This window comes from Pteropus medius, unplaced genomic scaffold (assembly GCF_902729225.1).
Source record: "Pteropus medius unplaced genomic scaffold, Ma_sr-lr_union100, whole genome shotgun sequence".
NCBI lineage: Eukaryota > Metazoa > Chordata > Mammalia > Chiroptera > Pteropodidae > Pteropus > Pteropus medius.
Genome location: NW_024347867.1, coordinates 3,348,242 through 3,370,324, shown reverse-complemented (window position 1 = coordinate 3,370,324; position 22,083 = coordinate 3,348,242). Strand labels below are relative to the sequence as shown.

The 22,083-nt window shown below is 34.9% G+C and overlaps 1 protein-coding gene across 3 annotated transcripts in view; it reads left to right on the top strand.

Moving 5' to 3' along the window:
• Window positions 1–22,083, top strand: part of PDE7B (phosphodiesterase 7B) — a 279,990-nt gene that overhangs the window by 230,010 nt on the left and 27,897 nt on the right. For all 3 annotated transcript variants that reach the window (XM_039879006.1, XM_039879007.1, XM_039879005.1), the window contains 5 exons: window positions 11,471–11,622; window positions 13,597–13,660; window positions 15,500–15,595; window positions 17,804–17,904; window positions 19,324–19,455. In XM_039879006.1, coding sequence (XP_039734940.1) covers window positions 11,471–11,622; window positions 13,597–13,660; window positions 15,500–15,595; window positions 17,804–17,904; window positions 19,324–19,455 — 545 coding nt within the window. The remainder of the gene's footprint in view (window positions 1–11,470; window positions 11,623–13,596; window positions 13,661–15,499; window positions 15,596–17,803; window positions 17,905–19,323; window positions 19,456–22,083) is intronic.

Here is a 22,083-nt window from a genome sequence, read left to right as displayed (position 1 = left end):
GATTCAATCTATCAGATCAAAGGATTCACTAAGGTGAAATGTAATTAAAGTAGCCTTTGTAACCTATAAAGAGAACAGAATACACTTAAAATACACTTCCTTTCCAAAGAATAAAACATAAAGAATGCTTTCCAAAAGTTTTTGGAGATATACATTCCTATCTATACCTCTACCAATAAATAAATTTTGTGCCAACCTATCATCATTCTAAAGATGCACTTATGATCATTTCAGAAAATCTATCAAATTCAGAAAACAAAAGTTCAAGTCCTTCAACCAGGGGATCAGGCTCTTATCTGCTGTATTAGATGAATGAATCTTCTCCGCTCTGGATAATTAATTCAATTTAACCATGGTAGTGCCTGTTAGGAGAGAGGTAATGTGCTACAGTAGGTAGGAAAAATAAAAAGCTTTTATCTCATTCAGTAATCACCTCATTTTTTCTTTCATACATTCAATAAATACCTTTTAAGCCAGGCACCATACTAAGTAATACATGGTCCTACCCCAATACGGTATATAATAGCACGTGCATCATCTGCTGTGTAGTAGGAGAGCTAAAAATACCAGTTAGTATGAAACCAACCACAAAGTGTTAGAAAGACTCACAGAAGGATCTGACTGGGAGGTGAGGAGGAAAATACTTGAGATGGGCTATTGAAGGCTGGATGGCATTTCAACAGGTAGAGACAGTATTCAGTTGAAAAGGAATGTGAGAATCCATGCTGAAGCAGAAAACCATAGGGGATCTGGGGGTAAAAAAAAAAAAAAAAAAAAAAAAAAAAAAAGAGCAAAAACAGAGCCCTATTTATGTGCAAAGGAACTGATGGGAGATAAAAATGGAAAAATAAGTTAGCATCACATTGTGGAGGGCCACAAAAACCAGAGTTAATAATATAAATGTAACTAAGTAGACATTGGGGAGCCATTGAAGAATTTGGAGCAGAGGGTTGACATGGTAAGAGTTGTGCTTAGAGAATAAATCTGTCAATGGGAGGTGAGACAGATTGGAGGGGACAACTAGAGGCAATTAAAGAGTCAGTCCGTTATCCTGGGGTGGGAGAGTATAGAACAAGCAGACACAGTGAAAGAAAAGGATTGTGTATATTACAACACACATCTGGAATTTTTGCAGTGAAATATAACAATTCAAACATATATCTCCAGATAAAAAACCACACTTATTTTAAATATATGCTACGAACTAAGGAGTTAATGCAGCAGTTTTTAACCTCTGGAGACTTAGAATCAACTAAAAGTTTGGTCACCTCAATTTGCTCACCACAAACCATTGCCCTCAAAACTCAGGATTTGCTAAACATTTCAAACTCTGAGAAGCGGAGGGTTCAATAAAACCACATCGTGCCTGGCGCATATTTCTTCTTTGGGGCTGAGGAAATTCGATCTGCTTCTTACTAATTCATTTAAATTTCATTCAAACTGGGATTTTGAAAAACTTCTCTATTGCCCAAAGAAGTCTAAAGAGTTTATTTTTAAAGACTTTTTTCTTCCTTACAAAAAGGACAATTTTTCAACCATCCCTGAACTTGAAAAGTTAGAAATTTTTAATCCATAAATTGGAATGGGTTTTATGTTAGACAAAACAACAGGCTAAAAACGGCACATTTTGCTAAAAACCAGTGGCGCATTGGGTGGTTGAGGAAGACAAGGATTTTGACCGTCTTGAACACTTTCTGAGCATGTATTCCAGCGCTGATAGAGCAGGTTCTATTCTATGACTCATTTTCAGCTATGTTGGTTTTTCTCTTCACTGTCAAAAACATAAAAGAGAAATGGCAATTGAAAAGGTAAACATGTTGAAAAGTAGAACTAGAGAAACAATTTACTCTGCCTTAGAGAGGTCTTTCCTCTTCCTCCTTCCCCTCCCACTCCATGGCAGTGTTGAAGCAAAGCTCTTCTTCTAGTGACAGCCATCAAGAAGTCGTGAGCGTTGTACATAGAAAAGCTAATGACATGGGGGTTTAATACATCTCTTTTCAAGACCTGAGTTTAGAGAACTTAAAATAATATCTTAGCTCTTTTAACTCTTATCAGGCATGATTTGCATACCTGATTTTCTCCTATTCAGTAGTTTGCCTTCTCATTTTGCTGATAGTTTCCTTTGCTGTGCAGAAGCTCTTTAGTTTGATATAATCCCACTTCTTTATATTTGTTTTTGTTGCCTTTGATTTTGGTGTCAGATTTAGAAAATCATCACTAAGATCTATATCCAGGAGCTTACCACTTATGTTTTCTTTTACAAGTTTTATGGTTTCAGGTCTTATGTTCAAGTCTTTAATCCATTTTGAGTTAATTTTTGTGTATGATATTAGATAGTGGTCTAGTTTTATTCTTTCACATGTGGCTGTCCAGTTTTCTCAACACCATTTATTGAAGAGACTATCCTTTCTCCATTGCATACTCTTGGCTCCTTTGTCATTAAAAAAATAAATGACCATATATGTGTTTATTCTGGGCTCTCTGTTCTGTGTCTATTTTTATGCCAATACTATAGTGTTTTAATTATTACAGCTTTGTAATATAGTTTAGAATCAGGGGATGTGATGCCTCCAGCTCTGTTCTTCTTTCTCAAGGTTACTTTAGCTATCTGGGGTCTTTTGTGATTACAAATTTTAGGATTGTTTTTTCTATTTCTAAAAAGGATGGCATTGGAATTGGAATTTTAATAGGGATTTCATTGAATCTATAGATTGCATTAGATAGCATGGACACTTTAACAATATTAATTCTTTCAATCCATGAGAACAGAATATCTTTCCATTTATTTTTGTGGGTTTTTAAAAAAAATTTTCAGTTACAGTTGACACTCAATATTATATTAGTTTCAGGTGTACAGTATAGTGGTTAGGCATTAGATCACTTACAAAGTGATTCCCCCCAATAAGTCTTACACTCACCTGACACCATATATAGTTATTATAATATTATTTACCATATTTCCTATGGTGTACTTTATATCCCTGTGACTCTTTTGTAACTGCCAATTCGTACTTCTTAATGCCTTCACATCCAGCCCCCAACCTCTCTCCCATCTGACAACCATCAGTTGGTTCTCTGCATCTTTGAATCTGCTTCTGTTTTGCTTGTTTGTTTATTTTGTTCTTTAGATTCTACATATAAGTGAAATCATATGATATCTGGTCAACCTATTTCACTTAGCACAATACCTCTAAGTCCATCCATGTCTTTTTTATAGCTGAATAATATGCCATTATATCTATGTACCACTTATTTATTCATTGGTCTTTTGGTTATAGCATTTAATCTATTTACATTTAAAGTCATATTGCTAGATATGTAACTATTGCCATTTTATTTATTGTTTTCTGATTGTTTTTGTAGTTCTCTGTTCCTTTCTTATTCTCTTCCTCTCTTCTCTTTTATGATGTTGACTTTCTGCAGTGCTGTGTTTAGACTCCTTTCTCTTTATTTCTTATATATCTATTGTATATTTTTGGTTTGTGGTTACCACATGCTTCATATATACCAAGCTATGTTTATAGCAGTCTTTTTTAAGTTGATGGTCACTTAAGTTCAAACACATTCTATAATCACTACCATTTTTATTCACTCTCTCTACATTTTTGTTTTTGTATTTTTTACTTCTTCTGTGTATATGTATTTGTGCATATCCCTTAATTTACTGTGGCAATTACACATGATCGTCCTACTTTTGTCTTTTAACTTTTGTACTCGCTTTAGTATTGTTTGATCCACTGACTGCTTTTATCATGTTTGCCTTTGTCAGTAGGAATTTTTTCTTTGTGATATTTCCTTATTCATATTTTTATATTTTTTCTTCTTCTTAAAGAAGTCCCTTTAACATTTCTTGTAATAGCAGCTTCGTGGTGATGAACTCCTTTTTTTTTCTGAGATTATTTGTGCATTCTTCAATTTCTTTCAATAATGTCTTATAGTTTTCAGTATACAGGTATTGTATCAGCATCCTTGGTTAAATTTATTTCTAGGTATTTTATTCTTTTTGATTCAGTTATAAGTAGGATTGTTTTCCTAATTTCTCTTTCCGATAGTTCATTATTAGCATATAGAAATACAACAGATTTTTGAGTATCAAATTTTATATCCTGCAACTTTACTGAATTTGTTTATTAGTTATAATAGTTTTTTATGGAATTTGTAAGGTTTTCTATATATAACATCAAGCATCGATATTAAAATATTATTTCTATATTTTAAAAGCCTTTTTGGCAGCTGGTTCTTTTTACGAAAATGGCGACTTTAACATCTAGAGATGCTAAACTGCGAAAAGTGAGATTTGAGTACTGAAGTCATTACATTTAAAATCAAACTAATTTTTCTCATTTTTTTGTTTTTTTTTCCTCTTCTCATATTTTTTTAAAACTGCATATCTAAAATGAGAATTTCAACCTGATTTCTCTAAGGTTCATCATTCTTGAACTTAGAACTGGAGCACATACATAGGAAAGATATTCAATTCTATCATCATGTATTTAACACCTATAACTTACAGAATATTGTGGAAATTCAAAGAAAACTAGCAGGAATCTGGTCTCCAAGAACTTATAGCCTAATAAGAAACTCAGATGTGTAAATAAGAGCAAATTTGCAATCGTACAGGCACAGCTGAGTATTATATAGCGGAGGTTAGACCCAGACGATGGTGGACAGGAGGACCTGGGCCCTGGAACTCCATATGGGGTGTTGAGAAAATGATTTCAAACACTGACATATAAATCTTACACTTTATAAATCGCCTTATTGTTTTTAAATGGCATTTGATGATGATATTTTTGTAAACAGAACTTATTCAAATTAAATCAAAAATTTTCTATGAGGTTTCCATTATGTGTAAGATAATGAACTAGATACAAACGATTACAAAGTTTGTTTGATAAGATGGCTTCTGACCTTGGGAAGTAATAAGTTATTTATACTAATAACTCTATAGTACAAGACATAGCAAAAATTTTATAAGAAAAGAATAAACAAAGCATATGAATAGCTGCTAACCCAAGAAATTTTATTAAAATTCTCATGTAATTATTGTAACATATAATTATGTATAATTATATAATATATAAGTATTATAATAATTACTAGTGTGATAATTATCAGAGTAGGGCATTTATGAATAACACATTATTTTAAAGATTCAGTTGGATTAATGCACTGAAAGTATATGGAGTTGGGTCTCCATATTTGCTTGAGGTGAGTTCTGCTCACTTAAACAGAAAGGCTTTCTTTTTGTTCTCAATACCACCTGAGCTTCTTTTGCACCTATTACTAACTATTCAAATTCTGGAAACAGTGGATGCAGATCTTTCTGAAGGAACCAGGTATACGATTGACAGAAACAGCATCATCATGTAGGTGTGTGTACAGCTTTTTTTTTTTATTCCACGTACTTATTCTAGGTTTAAGGTTTCTCCTAGTGCAAAATTTATCAGCCTTTATAAAGAGAGTATGCCATAGAGAAAGTACTCAAAATGAAAATAGTTTTTATTAACATTTTTTACATTTAAGCCAACCCTGAATTTTTTAAATTGCCATATTGGCAGTGCCAGTATAAACTTCATAACCCTAAAATTAGTGTCTAAATAGTAGAAATGTGTTAATATGCACATATTTGTGAAATTCATAAAAGAACAAGTAAGCAGAAAATGAATTTCACAGTTAGGGTCAATGAGCACATAGAATAGGCAATGAAATATTCTGGAGCACCATTTTATAACTATTTCAAATGAGAATTTGGGGACCCATAGCCCATAAAACAACAAAATCTGAATAAAAAGCGCCATTAAGATAACTGTGAATGCCTTTAAATAATGATTTTTTTAATTATGTAAAAGCATTAAATAAATCTAGCTTTTCATTATTAGGCACGTTGTTAAGACTCCAAATTTTCACAAGCTGACTTTAGTTGAGCTATCTGTAAAATTTGGCTTAACTAATCATTTAAATTTCTATCCAGAAATACATATCATTATGTCTCTAATTATCAAAGTAAATATACTAGCTATATTCACTGAAAGTCTTTTTGGAAACAAATGTGTCAGACCTTATTCAGTAATCGTATAACACATTCCAACACTTCAAAAAGCAGTATTCAGGACTATTATACAGCATGACGATTTATTCATAGATTGTTCCCCATATGGATTCTCCCAACTGTATCTTCAGCTTCTTATATGCTAGTTTTTCATTATCTCACATAGCACAAAGTGCTCCCTAAATGACTCTTGATAAATGAGTTATTAATATTGTTTTAAATAAATTTGTTTTTCTTGTATTATTGAATACTCTTCCCCTTTGGAGAGCTACCTTGAGAATTTTTTTTCATTTAGCTTTATATATGTCCTCAAATAAGAAAATTAAGCCCTATTGTTTTCATGAATGGTTATCTAGCATCACTTCTGAATTATTTTCTCATTGATTAAAGAGTAGCCAGACAAAAGTGCTAAATAGCATTGTCATGGCATGCCTTGGTGTTTTAGAAAATATTGGCCACAGATTAATACTAAAACTAAGCTGATATCTAGCTGTCCATCTCAAACACTAAGTTTGAAATTGCACAAATAAAAAATAGAAGTCATTATAAACCAACTGTTCCAAAACTTTGAACCTCATGGTGAATGACAGTATATGATACATTTTTTAACCTATAGCTACTGTAACAAATTAACTATGAGACAGTTTTATTCTCTAGATTATTTTATTATTGAATATTCTTTACATTATCTGAGTTTATGCTCCAAAGGTGTGACAGGGCTGGAACTAGGGTGAGGGGGTGAGGCACTTACCTCAGGCTCAAAATCTAAGAGGGTGCCAAATAACTCAGTTATCAAGATATATCATATTTTAACACGATATTTTTAAAACAAGAATTAAGGCCAAGAAATATCAAAAATGTAAATAAAGATCAAAAGATATCTATGTTGTCATGTTGGTGGACTATCATCTGTTTGACCACAGGGTGAAAAAAATAAATAAGGAAGGAGAGAACTTTGCTCTTTTCTTCTTTAATTTTAGAACAAAGTGAATCTCAACTTAATACCTCTCACTCATAGCACCATTAGATTAGTAATATTTCAGTCAAAATGATCATCTTAGTGAATAGAAACTGTTCTTATCATCTGCATTTACTGTACATAACTTATGTATGAGTATATAATATGTAACTCATATTTAAGTCCATATCCACATTTCATAAATTGTCTTAATAATGTCATTTATGGAAATTTTTTCTGATCCATAATCCAATTCAGGGTCATGCATCGCATTTAGTGCACTGTTTCTGGCATCCATGATTATGAAACAACACCAGAGGCTTTGTCTTTCATGATGCTGACATTTATTTTTTTTTTTTTTAAGAAATATGGGCTGACTGTTTTTGTAGTGTCCTTCAACTGATGTTTCCTTTTTACTGGAGTCAGATGTGCATTTGGGGCAGGAACACTATGTAGTCAATGTTGTAACCTCTGTACAATATTCATACGCAAGAAGCGTATGAAGTCTTTTTCTCTCATCACTGGTGATGCAAATTTGATGTTTAGTGAAGATGGTGCCCCCTCTACATTTGTCCACTAAAATACTACCTGTTTTTCCTTTCTAATTAATAAGTCAATGAGGAGATACTTTGATACAATGTAATTATCCTGTTGCTTTTTAAACTTTCACTTTAATAATTTTAGTATCCATTAACGATTCTGGCCTTAATCAGTTATTGCTATGAAGGCTGCAAAATGGTTAACTTTCTAACTCAGTTATTTCATTTACATTATTGGTTGGTACTCTCTGCAAGGAAGAGCTTTCCCTTCTCCTCATTTATTTACTTACTTACTTGCTTACTACCAGTGAGGACTTGTGGATTCTTCTTTCAGTCAATGATTTACAATCCATTCTTCTATTAGCCACTTTGATGCTCAAATTTTCTCATATTTGCCCTTCAAGTTGTGTGCTCTGTCATTATTAAGTGATCCCATCAATTTTTAGCTCTCCCTTATTTTCTGGCATAACAAGAAGTTATAGTTCATTGTGTACTTTGCCTGACCCAGTCCTAGACTCAGCCATTTCACTAAAGTGGTCTGGTTCCATTTAGTGAGAAATTGCACTTAAAAAACAAAATCTGAGTGCTAGATATGCTCGTCTACTAGGGTGTCATTGCTTCTAGGTATACAATAAAATGGCTCTTTTAAGTGCATAGTTAATAAATTTTGACAGATTTATATGCCTATGGTCAATACTCTGTCTTCATTTTACTTGATCTATTAGCATTTGAAACTAGAGTATCAGACCTTCCACCTTGCAATATTGTCTTCACTAGGCTCCTAGGCGGGCAATGATACTGTCTTATTTTTCCCTCCATCCCCCTGGGTATGCTTTCTTTTTTGATCTTTTCTACTCTTCTCCACACCCTTTAAAGTTGAAGTACTGCAGAACTCAGACTTGGGTGTTTTTCTTATCTGTATTTACATTACACTCACTCCCTAGGTAATGTCATCTGACACTTCTAAATTTATATTTCTAACTCAGTCTTCTCCCTCAAGCTCTGGATTTTATATCCACTTATTTCTATTTGACATTTTCAATTGAATTTCCAAAAGACTTCCATATTCAACATGTGCAAAACTGAAATCCACCCACACTTGCTTCACCTAGAGCCTTTCCCATTTCAGGTCCATTATCCTGCCTATTCAGGCCAAAAACTTGGAGGTACCCAAAATATATTCAGGATCCCTTCACTACCCCCTCCACTGCTCCCTCATGGTAAGCAGCCATCATCTCTCTCGCTTAGCTTATTTTTCGATTACCTTATAACAGGTCTCACTGCATCAACACTTGCTCCTATAATTTGTTCTCAACACAGAAGCCAGGATGACCCTTTTTAAATATGAGCGTGATCATATCACCCTTCAACTCAAAACTTTGCAGTGGTTCCATATTTCACTCAGAGTAGAGCCCAAGCTGCTGCAGTAGCCCACAGGGCCCTGTGTAATTCTCATGCCTCCCGTTGCTCTAAGGCCTCATCTCTTACTCCTCTTGTTTTCTTTTGTTCCTATCCACCTGGAACTCCTGCTGCTCTTCCCTCCCACAGGCCAGCATGCCAGGGGTGCTTCCGACCTGGGGTTATTGGTCCTGGTCCCTCTGTATGGAAGACACTTCCCCAGATATCTGCTTGGCAAGCTTCCTCATGTACTTCAAGTTTTGATCAAGTCGTGCCCTCTGATGAGGCTAACCCTGACTACTCCAACACAGAACTCTTGATCCCTCATTCCCCTCTTTCCTTTTTTTTAACTCATCACACTCACCACCTTATAATACAGTTTTATAAATTACTTCTTGTTTATGTTTATTGCTTATTGTCTGTCTCTTTGCTAGAATGTAAGCTTCATGAGGACAAGGATATTTGTTTTACTCACTGTGGGATCTAGAACTGAGGGATCTCATCAAGTATTCTAGAACAGTGCTTATCCCTTAGTAACACTCAAAATATTTTTTTAAAAAAATGAATGAACCACATATCCTGTACTTTGACTTGATAAACTGATAGAAATGAGTGAGAACTCACCAGTAGAATTGAGTCTACATATACAGTGCACCCCTTCATCCATGGAGGACACGTCCTAAGACCCCCGGTGGATACCTGAAACTGCGGATAGAATTAAACTCTATATGTACTATGTTTTTTCCTGTATACACATACCTACAATAAGGTTTAATTTATAAATTAGGCACAGTAAGAGATTAGCAATAACTAATAATAAAATAGAATAATTATAATAATATAATAAAAGTACATGTGTGAATATGGTCTCTATCTCAAAATATCTTATTGTACTGTACTTCTCCTCCTTCTTGTGATGATGTAAGATGATAAAATGCCTTATTAAGTCAAGTACTTTCACTTTCACTTGTTCATCTAAAAAAAAAGCACTTCACTGCTTCTTTTCGCATACCCAAATTGTCAGCTTCGTTCTTGTTCTTTGGGACCACGATTACGTAAAATAAGGTTACTTGAACACAAGCACTGTGATACCTCGGTCTGGTAACTGAGAGAGTTACTAAGTGACTAGCAGGGAAGTTGTATACACAGCAATGGGTACTCTGGACAAAAGGATGATTTATGTCCTGGGTGGGATGGAGCAGGACAGCAAGAAGTTTCACTGCACTATGCAGAATGGTGTGCAATTTAAAACTTATGAATTGTTTATTTCTAGAATTTTCCACTTAATATTTTTGGACTCTGGTTAGCTGTGGGTAATGAAAACCATGGAAAGCAAAACTGCAGCTAATGGGGGTACTACTGTACCATTTTTAATAGAAATGTGTGCCTAAACACCCAGCTTCAGTTGTATGCCCCTTATCTCCATATGTCTGCCTCTTCCCACACATGAAATCTAGATCCACTTTAAAATAAAAAAGGATTTTAATCAGGCAGCATTTCCAGAGAACGGTAGGTTTTGTCTGCCATGAATTAAGTCTTGCATGTATAATACAACATAAGTCATGAACTGGTGTTGGTCATTCACTGTCATTGGGATATGCGACATTGCTCAGGAGGCCCTTGCCCAGTTTTCCTCTGCTTCTGGCATCCATTGTGATTTTGAGTTCCATAGAAGAAAAAGGAAGATGGGAGGAAGCATGAGAGAACCAAAATTTTTTATATATGAACAGTATGTCTTCTTACTAGACTGCTCAGTTGACTACGGATCCAAAATTGGCAGCAGAGGCAGGACATACCATGACAGGTATTCAAATAATGTGCTTGGGGTATTTCTGAACAATCACCACGATGTCAGCTGTCAAGTTTTGAAGGGTACATGTGACATGAGTATTAAAGTATCTCTACTCACAGGATCAGACTTTTATGGCCATCAGCAAAAGAAAATATACTCCATTGAAAGTAAATACACACTCTGCTTCATGTCAGGAGAATGCAGGTCACTTTATGCTGAGATTATTGATTCTTTTGCCACTGATGATCCAGGGACATTAGGATACACTTCCTCATATGCTAGCTAATGTACTCTCAACTCCTCTCATTCAGATGAGAGATTTGATCAAACTAGAGTGAGTGTAGGATAAGAAACTGATCTAAATTTTGGAATCTCAGTTCCCATATAGCAGAAAAAAGCTTAACTATTCCTTTAAATGCATGCAGAAGTATGTGCATTTGGCTCGCTGAGCATATCAGCATCATTAATTAGAAAATGAAGTTTTTAATTCATATACTTTGTCTTTCAAAATTACATTCAGAAATAGCTCTACATTTTCATAAATGTAACATATAAGAAATATCATTTTTTGTCCTAGAAGAATTTCAAGCATAGAGTTAAATAAGCTATACTTAAGGAAGCATTGAGAGCATCTTTAAAATTTCTCTCCTTTATAATACATCGTATTTTTACATGGTGGAGGGAATAGGGCTTTTTAAAAATATAACCTGGAATTTGATTACTTTCCACAGATACAACATACTCAGGGGAAATTGGTACCAAGAAAAAGGTGAAAAGACTATTAAGCTTTCAAAGATACTTCCATGCATCAAGGTTGCTTCGTGGAATTATACCACAAGCCTCTCTCCACCTGCTGGATGAAGACTACCTTGGACAAGCAAGGGTGAGCTAGCTATCCCTCTGTTAACTCACAGCAAGCCAGTGGCTGAGAGCCTGTGTCTCCACTGATAGCACCCAGGGTTGAGTCCTACTTCTCTGCCACTGAGATGCTCTGTGACTCTGGCTAGTGACTCAACATGTCTGGACTTTTCCACAAATATAAAATGAAGTTAATAGAAACACACACCTCATAGAGTTGATGCAGCGGTTAAATGAGGTAAAGCATGTTTACATGTACAATACATTTATACCTATTTTCATTTTTATAAATGTGCAATTTCCAGAACGCTAAGTAAAGTAAAATTTTGGACTGATCTATTGCTAATAAGAGAGTAACTAAATTTGTAGCCCATTGAATTATCTCATTATAATACCTATACTGAAATTAACCCAATAACCACCTACTCTTAATTCTGTTTTAGGCTATCAGTATGGTGTTTTATCCTTTTTATAATTTTTAATTTATTCAAATAATTTTTACTAATTTTACAATTATTTTTGTGATTCACCGGTCCCACTGAAGATAGAAATTAATGTATGACAATCTAAAAAAGTTCACAGGCTATCTGTAGCCCAAACTACCAAGGGAATTTAAATTTCAGGAATAAACTGCTTTGTTTTAAACAGAAGTCAAAGGTAGTAGTTTACACACCAAATAGCATTATGTTGTCTATATACTATTAAGAAATATATATGATTAATATATGCTATTAAGAAATAAGCCGCAAGTAATGTCAGAAGAACGAATTCCCAACATTAGTCGACAAAAGAAGAAAACAATCATTCCTCCTAACAACCCAAGGCCTGAAATTGAGTGAATGCTTGTTCATTCATTTGGTTAGAGGAGAACAAGACTAAGATCCCAACACTAGAGCATCAGTGCCAAAGCCCTCTCCGCAGTGCTTCCCCTCCAGGCAGCCGCCTCTCTCGAAAGGAAACACTGAGATGTAGAAACCACGGCAGGCTGGAACTCAGGACATCAGAGATTGAGTCCTGGCTCTGCCTTCAGATTTACAGGACTTGAGTAAAATGTTCGCTCAGTCTAGATCTCACAAACAACCTCTTAACCCTTCGTGTTTCTGATGCCGTTGTGAAAGTCTTTGTGTTGAGGGCTTTAGTTTTTATCATAAGATACAGAGAAGCCCTTCAGAGGCGGTAGAGGAGAGTGAGCTAGTTCTGACCTGAAGCAGTGGCTGTGAGAGCAGGGGAAGGCCCAGCGGCGGGACAGTGAGGACAGAGTCAGCAGCTGGACCTTTGTATCTAACTCAAGGTTAACACCATCTAGTTCTAGGTGTGGGATATTTTTAAAAAGAGAAATAGGATAATAAGCCTACATTAGACATTAGGTCTTTCAATTACCCAATATTTTCAATTACTCACTCTTCAGTCTCCTATTACAGTGAGTAATTTCATATTTAGTCCACATTAAGCAGAGTAATATGCTCAGCAATCATTTTGAATTCATTTTTTAAAAGATTGTTGTAAACCTTCTTCCTTAAGTGAATAGTAGTTTGTGATTAGAGACTTTACTGAACTACCATTTTAACAGATACCTAATGTGTGTGTGCTTACTATGAACAAGCACTGTTCTATGCACTTATATTACATATATTTATGTTTACTTATATTACCTTATTTAATCCTCACAACAATGCTCTGAGGGAATAATATCAGCCACATTTTTCAAAGGTACAGAGGGGTTAAGGAATTTGCCCAGGGTATCAAAGCCAGTGAGAGATAAGGCTGACATCGGACCAGGCGGTCCGATTCCTGAGCGTATCCCTTTACCACTTGTTATTATTACCAAGTAGAGTAAGATTTGCTTTACCATAAACCAGTTGCACACAAATAGTGGTATGCTACTACTTTCAATTTTTCTTTCAATTTTTTAATTGTTTAATTTACTCTGTCTTGAAGTAAATGTTTGAGTCTCTGATATGATTCATTTAAGAACTATTTTTTTTGTTTGCCTTTTCAGCATATGCTCTCCAAAGTGGGAATGTGGGATTTTGACATTTTCTTGTTTGATCGCTTGACAAATGGTAAGTCACTCAAAAGAATTCTCACTAAAATATACACCATAAAATGTGATTAATTTCATGAAAATGAAATTTATTTTTAAACACTGTTATTCATTTTTCCTTCTTTCTCCACTTTCTTAAGTCTATAGCTACTCAAGAATGACCAGGGAAAATTAGTTCAGATGAAAAATAAGGACTGAATTTGGCCTTAGAATCTTAAGGAATTTGAAAACCACAGGTTAGGTTCTGTCTTTGCAGAATACATTGTCCACATTCAAAAGGAGGAAGTTCATCATTAGTTAGTTGATAAAAATTAGAAACAAAAGCTCATCTGATCAGTCCTGACTCTTACAGGGCAGGTGTTTGAGTACTTTGATTAAATGAGTCAAAAGTGCCCTCTCACAGGTATTGTTCAGATATGTTTAACATCATAAGAAAACAATTGCTGAGGATAGAGTATAAAATCTCAGGCTGCAGCTCAAGAAGAAAGCAGATATTCTCATTGGTTCCACCTTTAAAATGTTTGTGCCTATAAAGGCTTCCTTTAAGAGAATAACACAAAAGACTATTATATTTTCATCTGCCCATTAAACAAATGTTGATAAGCTTAGGGAGCCAATGCAAGGCATCACCTTTAATGCTAACCTTCATATGTCCTACCATCTACTAAGCTTGTGCTTTAAGTCCTTATAGTTGATTTTCTCACCATTCTATCAGTTGAAAAAACATGCAGTGAAAAGAGATACAGCCTAAGACCATGAAACTGAAGTTTACACTACGGAAAGCTAACTAGACCATATGGGGTGGGTCCCATAATCATGTGTTTCCTTTGTTCAAATCAACTGAGAAATGGGTGCCAGTATATGAAATTAACCATGAACAAAAGAATTTGTTAAATGGTATTTGTTTAAAAGACAATATAATCATGACTCTCATAAAATTACAAAATGAGCACATCAAAGATTTTATGTAACTCAATCAGAGATCCAGTAAGATGCTACAACTAGTTCAAAGAAGAATTCAAAGAGCCACAAATATGTAGAGAGAGTGAGAAATGCTAAAATAAATTTATAAAAGCTACAAAACTGGGAAATCAATTGTATTTCCACCTAATTTCTTTTGCATGTATATGGACAAGAATCACCTGCAATACTATCAGGTGTCTACAACTTGGTTATAAAATAGCTCAAAGACAGTGATAGTTGAAAAAAACACATAGAATCAGGTACCCTGAAAAGTGTACTTAGGCAATACCTAGTTTTCCATTTAAGACATTCAGTCATCTTCTTGGCCCATTTCAAAGTCTTTCAGAAACTCTATAAAGCTTTTAAAATTCAAAATCATTATTCTTTAATAAGCAATTTTTCTTGAATGCTTACAAGTTATTGTAGCTTTAATTTTGCACCTCTGTTGGCTTGAGTAATGAAATATGTCATGGTCAAATCTCATCTTGGGCAATTTTCCATAGGAAGAATAGACTATGACTGTTAAGCAATATGGTGGCTTAGATACCCCTATAAATGTAAGAGCCAGTTGGAAGCAACTTAAGACACATTTCAAGTGACCGTTAAACTGTCTTTATAAAATAACCATACAAACACACTCCAGTGTGCGTGTGTGTGCTCCTGATACCACAATAGGCAGACTCCTTCTAACTCTTAGTGTTTTCATTGCCTTTGGTGTAGGGAGAAGATCTGAGCTAATTTCACTTGTACAGTAAGAGAAAACCTAGTAATAATAACCAAAGGGAATGATCTTATCAGAAAATTTTTATTACAGAAACTTTGGATCCTATTGTCAATCTTGATATTTTAATGGTGAAGAAAATGAGTTAAAACAGAAGACTGTTTTTTTCTATAGGAAATAGCCTGGTAACACTGCTGTGCCACCTCTTCAACACCCATGGACTCATTCACCATTTCAAGTTAGATATGGTGACCTTACACAGGTTTTTAGGTAAGTCTTTTTTTCCATATTTCTACCTCCTTTCTCATGAAGAATGGCCATCCATAATATTATTTAATATAAAGTGGGAAAAACCATAGCATGGTAAACAAAGACCTCAAATTAATCTTAAATTATCTCATCTTAATTTTAAAATATGGTTTACCCATTTAAATCACTGAAAAATATTTACTTGATTAGTTATATTTACAACAGGTAAAGGCTATATAAAGAAAGCCATCAAGAACGTGTAACTGGCAAAGAAGTTACTAATCTGTTCACATATCAACAAAGCCCCAGTAAGATATGCCTCAAACAATTTCAATCTGGACATGAGTTATTGAAAATCTTCAATAGGTTTTGTTGGGTTTTTTTTTTTAATAATACGAACTACCATTTATGTAGCACCCACTACCTGCAGAATGCTATTGGAGTGTTATTTCTAACCATTTCAACAACCCCGCAAGTTGGACATTACCACCACCATTGGCCCACAGTTAAGGAGAGATACAAAGAGATTTCATAACTTGCTCAAGGTCAACAACTTATAATTGGTAGAGCCTCAATCCAAGCCCTTTCTCTAACTTAAAAGGCCACCGTCTTTCTTCAACCCCACCATCACCATCTATCAAAAAGCAGCCCTGGTTCTTATTTGAATTTATGTGCATTCTTATTTATCTGCCAGTAAATGATTCAGGGCACACTTTCAATCACCAAATAAATTCTTGCTTCAATTTAGCATGGTTCCGATTTCTTTGACTTAACCCATGGCTGTGCTTTGAGTTTGAAAGCTGACTTGATGTCATCAAGAGTAAAAAACAGTGGCAGTAACAGTGACAGTGATAGCAACAACCAAGCTTATGCGGTGCTTAAACATGCTGGGAACTCTTTTTAAGGACTTGCATATATTAACACATTTAATCCTTACAGTAGTCCTTTGAGATCAGGGCTATTATCCCCATTTTATAGAGAAGGAATTTAAATAATTAAACTATATCGTGAAATAAAGTTCTTTTCCTACATATTTATTATCTCCATTTTATAGAGAAAGAAACTGAAGGAACTTGTGGTTAAGTAACTTGCCCAATACAAATAAGTGCCAGAGTTTTAGTATAGTTGTAAGACTATATTAAAATATAGTCGTAAAACTATGTATACCTGCTGAATAAAAGGTATACATGGCATAACAGAAATTTTTTAAACCAGCCACAATGTGGCTCAGTTTCAGAAACACAGATAAACCTCATTCTAATTGAATTTAGATTGCTCGAGCAAAATATTGCTCATAAATAAGGCTAAACAATTTTGATTTGTCTAAAGAGGGAGAATACAGATACTATGGACATGTTTATGCACCCAGAGTACATGTAAAGAATGCAAAAATTTGCTGACAGAAATAACACCAGAATCCAGATCCAAACTCATAGCATGGGCTGAGAAAATATGGCCACACTTGCAAATCTGGACATTCTATACACATCGCTTATGTTGCATCCTAAACATTGCCTTGGTTATTAGCTGGCACAGGCTATGGCTTCTGTAAATAGCAAACCAAAATTGCCTTGCTTATGTCTCTATGTGGTTCCAAGAGCACCCTGGGCCTTAAGATTGGAAAGGCACGAAAGATGATCATCTAATCGGAATAAGGTAGAAGTAAAACCAAGAAGTCCTAAGTTGAATTAACTCAGTACCTTATCTGAAGAAGTCCTGCCTGAATATAGACCTGAAGAAGTCCCAGATTCGCTTTGGTCAGTATTTGTTATTCACATGATAAAGCCATCTTTGGATACCAGGAGTCCAATGCTAGAAGACTCTTTAAAAGGAAACCTCTTTTAAGGCATATTATTCATAAACGGCAGTGAACTTAAATAATTAAACTATAGTGTGAAATGAAGTTGTTCTTCTCCTACATATTTATTTTTCCTATGAATGAAAGCTTTCATGAATGCCAGACAGGGGTGATTTATGAAGGTGGTGAGGGTTCCCAAGGGCCTCACGAATCCTTTTAGCCTTTCTCCCATCTGCCCTCCCCGCTCCACTCCACTAAAAACAGCCCAGGAGAACTGCCAAGCTTGTAAACCACGTTCATTTTTAAAGAATCCCCAGGCAGCACACTTTGGAGACACTGATATTTTCAAGCAAAAGGGATCCTCAATAAGTCTGAGCTAATGACCTTCTTGTTTTGGTTTTAGCTGACTGGGTTATCTTTTTACCTCCTAGTCATGGTTCAAGAAGATTACCACAGCCAAAACCCATATCACAATGCTGTTCACGCGGCTGATGTCACCCAGGCCATGCATTGCTATCTGAAGGAGCCAAAGGTAAGGCAAGATCCTCTGCCTCCTCAACCACCTGGAAATGCCAAGTAAGCGACCTGCTGGGTCCCAGCATACCAGAATAACTGTGTTATGGGTCATTCACAATATGAATACGAATTGTTTATATTAAAGTTCCAGTATCAGTTCTGAACATCGTACAGTACTCATGAAAGAGGATGTAAACTTTCTGAGGTTTCTTTTCATAATTTGTATATTTTTCAAGGTTCCATAAGACAAAAACAATGCTTTCTGTGACAATTTACATCTTAGATATCTTCCACAGTCCCAGGATCTAGCTGTTTTGCCTTGGATCTTTGTCATAAATAGTGCCAGCACTGAACTTTTCTGAGAAAAGTCTCCCACCTCATAGTTTTTGATGGACAAATAAAATCAAAACTCCTCACAGCTCATGCTCCATTTCCTATTACAGCAACTGGACATCCTGATTCGGGCCCAAAAACACTTGTGACTGTCAAAGCCCTCTTAGCAAGCATGTCTTGATGTGGTAAACCAATCCAAAATTAAAAACATAATAATAATTCTTGTTACTTGAAATCGAGGCATTTCTTGGCCATGTATAACTTAGTGGGTATCATATACAAGATGAATTTTCTTAAGGTTTTTGGAAAATAATATCCCAGTCCCAGACTCTGTTTAGTTCAATCAGTTTTAACATCAACCACTGACTATACAGATGCCAGACAGGCATTCCCAAGACAAAACTGGGTAGATGCCTCATCCATATGAAATAGCCTAAAGACATGAAAGGTTTTATTTTTTAACCATCTAAATAGTCTGAAAATTGTACTATATCACACAGTTGTATATTTAAAGTTAGTACTAGATTCCCATTTCCTGCTTATTTTCCCAGCTAACAAAAAAAAAAATTTAAAAAAAAGGACAGATGCTTACACATTTCCCCACTATTTACTACACTTGAAGAAATATGCAAATTTTGTGACTCAGCCCATTCTTGATTTTATATTTCAAAGAAGTGGCAACAATATAGCAAATGGTTGAAATACACAAATGATTTTTTTTAATGTGTGCCTCATTTTGGTTTTAACTCTTTCCTTCATTTACTGCTTTCTCTAGGAACAAGGCTGACTTCAGGCTCTGCCTTCTCCCTGTCTACCATAGCAGGGAAAACAGAGCAAAAGGCAACAGAGTGGCAGTAGGAAGGAGAGGGTGCCTGAATGATTCACACAGTTTTACTCACTTAATTGCTTTCCGCACAGTCCTTTCTTTTCCTTGAGATTCCATCTGACTGTCACCTCATTGACTACTTCAGAGGGTAGAGGTCTGGATGAAAAGCCTGAACAATACAGTGATGATTCATTTGATTTGATTTAGCCAAAACAAATGCTAACCTATTTATGAAAATACACCCATTGATTTCCCAATATGCTTTTTTTTTAACAGCTCGCCAGCTTCCTCACACCTCTGGACATCATGCTTGGACTGCTGGCTGCAGCAGCACACGATGTTGACCACCCAGGGGTGAACCAGCCATTTTTGATCAAAACTAACCACCACCTTGCCAATCTTTATCAGGTAAGAGAGTTCAATGTTGAGCCAGACACAGTTTGGCCAACTGCCTTAGGGCCCAGTGCTGGAGCCTGAATCTTACCCTTGGAGACAGCTTCATTCAGGGTCAGCCTCAGTAATGACTACAGCAAAGAACACGAGTTTGAAATAGGTCAAGTATATCCCCCAAGAAATATTAAATGGGTTTACAAGGATCTCTAAGGAATTCAATTTGCTCCAAAGCAGGTTTGAAACTGTTCGAAGTCAAGCAGGATCCCCGAGCCTACTCTCTGATGGTCTGAGACTCTGTCTTCCTGGAAACTATTTCATATATAATGGCCAGTTGAAGCCAGTCCTTGTAAGACTTCTATAAATGATACTTCCCAGGTGTGATCTTAATTCAGACTTATGTCTCTAGGGCCATCTCTGAACTTTATTACCTCTGAATCAGAGGTATGTTATCAAAAACAATAAGTATACACTGTTGTTATAAAATAGTTCAACAACATGAGTAAGTTGACCTGGAGAACCTTGACCTATGATATTGTTTTGAATATTAAAACCTATATCATAAACGAATTACTTCCAGAATTTTCAACATGATTGTTTGGAGACCTTTGGTTGTCAGTCACAAAATTATCGCATATGAGGGAATTATTGATCTCAATTTTAGTAGATCTTTTGAAAAAAATCAGTGCTGAAAGAATTCCTGATAGATCCTCAAAAAACAGCTGTATCCTAAAAGATGTTGCCTTTATTTCCGATAAAGCAGCATTAGAACATTTGTTAAAGCCTTCTCTATCCAGTTGATTAGCTTTGGGCATAGGTAGCTACTGATATTCCCAAGTTTATGGCTCTACCTGGTATGTACTTCAGCACTGGACTCTCTTGGACTATCACCTGGAGATGGGATACATATGACCATAGAGAAAGAATAGGAAGACAGAACTAAGAAAATATTTTGGTGGTGAGCTGAAAACTAAACAAAGATAAATAAAAACTAAAATTAAGCTTTGTAAACCATCTCAGAAGCTAAATTTATTGCTTGAGAAAAACATAGACATTTGACTAGAGAAAAAAATGAATGACTGGACCAAGAGCCCCCAAGTAGATTTTCTATTCCCATCAATTCTGACTTTTTCAAATGTCTTTTGATAGACAAAGAAAATCAATCAACAAGATTGGCTACTTTATTCATTCCCATTTAATGTAAATGCTTACATAATTCCGATTTCTCATCATCAAATAAATCATATCAATGGAGTTTAAGAGAGTATCTACTGCTACTGGCTAATTTGTATATAAAAATGAGCATCATAAAATTGTACTTTGACATGTGGTATATATAAAACACATCATGAATTCACATTTAGATAGCAAGTCAGAAAGAAATACGCCAGATGTTAAAAACATAAAAATGAGAAAGTAAGTGTAGAATTTCATCTATATTGAAGAATCAAGTGCTCACTGCTGATTAACAAAAATCGATTCTCAAAAGACAAGTACTCCAATATATCTTCTTTAGATATTAAAAATGTTCTCCAAGAAATAGAGTCCTTACTCAAAATTTGAAGTGCAAATCACTTTTAATGTTTTTTATTTTAATCTCTTTGTTCAAAATAAACATTCCAATACATCCAAATTCTGCAGCCTTTTCAGTGCGACGTAGTCTTATGTATTTTTAATCAGCAACTATTTATTGCATATTTTGGATGATATACTAGAATCTAGAATATCATCAATATACAAAGATGAATAAAAATATAATCTCTGCCCTCAAACATTTGTTCAAAATCAGATGCTTAAAATGTGCAAAATCCAAGAAAATGTAATTCGAGTTTGAAAAAGGCTTGAAGAGTTAGTTAAAGATATTCATATAGATATAACTTTTTTAAAAGTCTTTGAAGAGTAAAAACTTGTGTTGTTCTTTGTATCAAAGATGTTACTATAATAAGGTGAGCTATTGTTTTTTCCAGCAGTGGATTTATCAGCATCTGCACTGTCTGGCCTGATCTTTGATAGGAAAGAGAAGGATCCTTTTGATAATGACTAGACAGAAATTGGGATATAGGACTCAAAAACCACATTCAAGATACTGTCTTCATCAGGCCCCTGCTCAACTGGTCTTAAGGTCTCTTGGAGGCTAGAGAACTACATCTTTGTGTTATAGAGACAGTGCTGAAGGCAAACCAGTATCACACAATATCATAAAGTTACTTCTGATATCCTAGAGTTGGCCAGGATTTTATCAGTCAAGTTGGGACTTTAATATTAAAAGTAAAAATTGTTAAGAGAAACTGAAAATAACATGAGATTTCAATTCTATCGAAAAATTTATGATGCCTTTAACATTTGGCTATATACCAATATTTACTATCTGAAGAAACTCCAAAAATATAAATTCCCCATAAAATTCAATTTAACAAATTATGTAACTGACCTTTATTCAACACTTACTATGATTCCAATGCTGTGATAAGTGGTTTCTATGTATTATATTATTTAATCTTCATAATAGCCCAGTTATGCAGGTACTATTATCATACCTACTTTACAGAAAAATGAAAATCGATACTTGAAAATTCAAGTGTTTTTGCTAAAAATAAACAGCTAATTAATAGCAAAGCTGGGATTAGAAGTCAAGTCTTCTGTCTC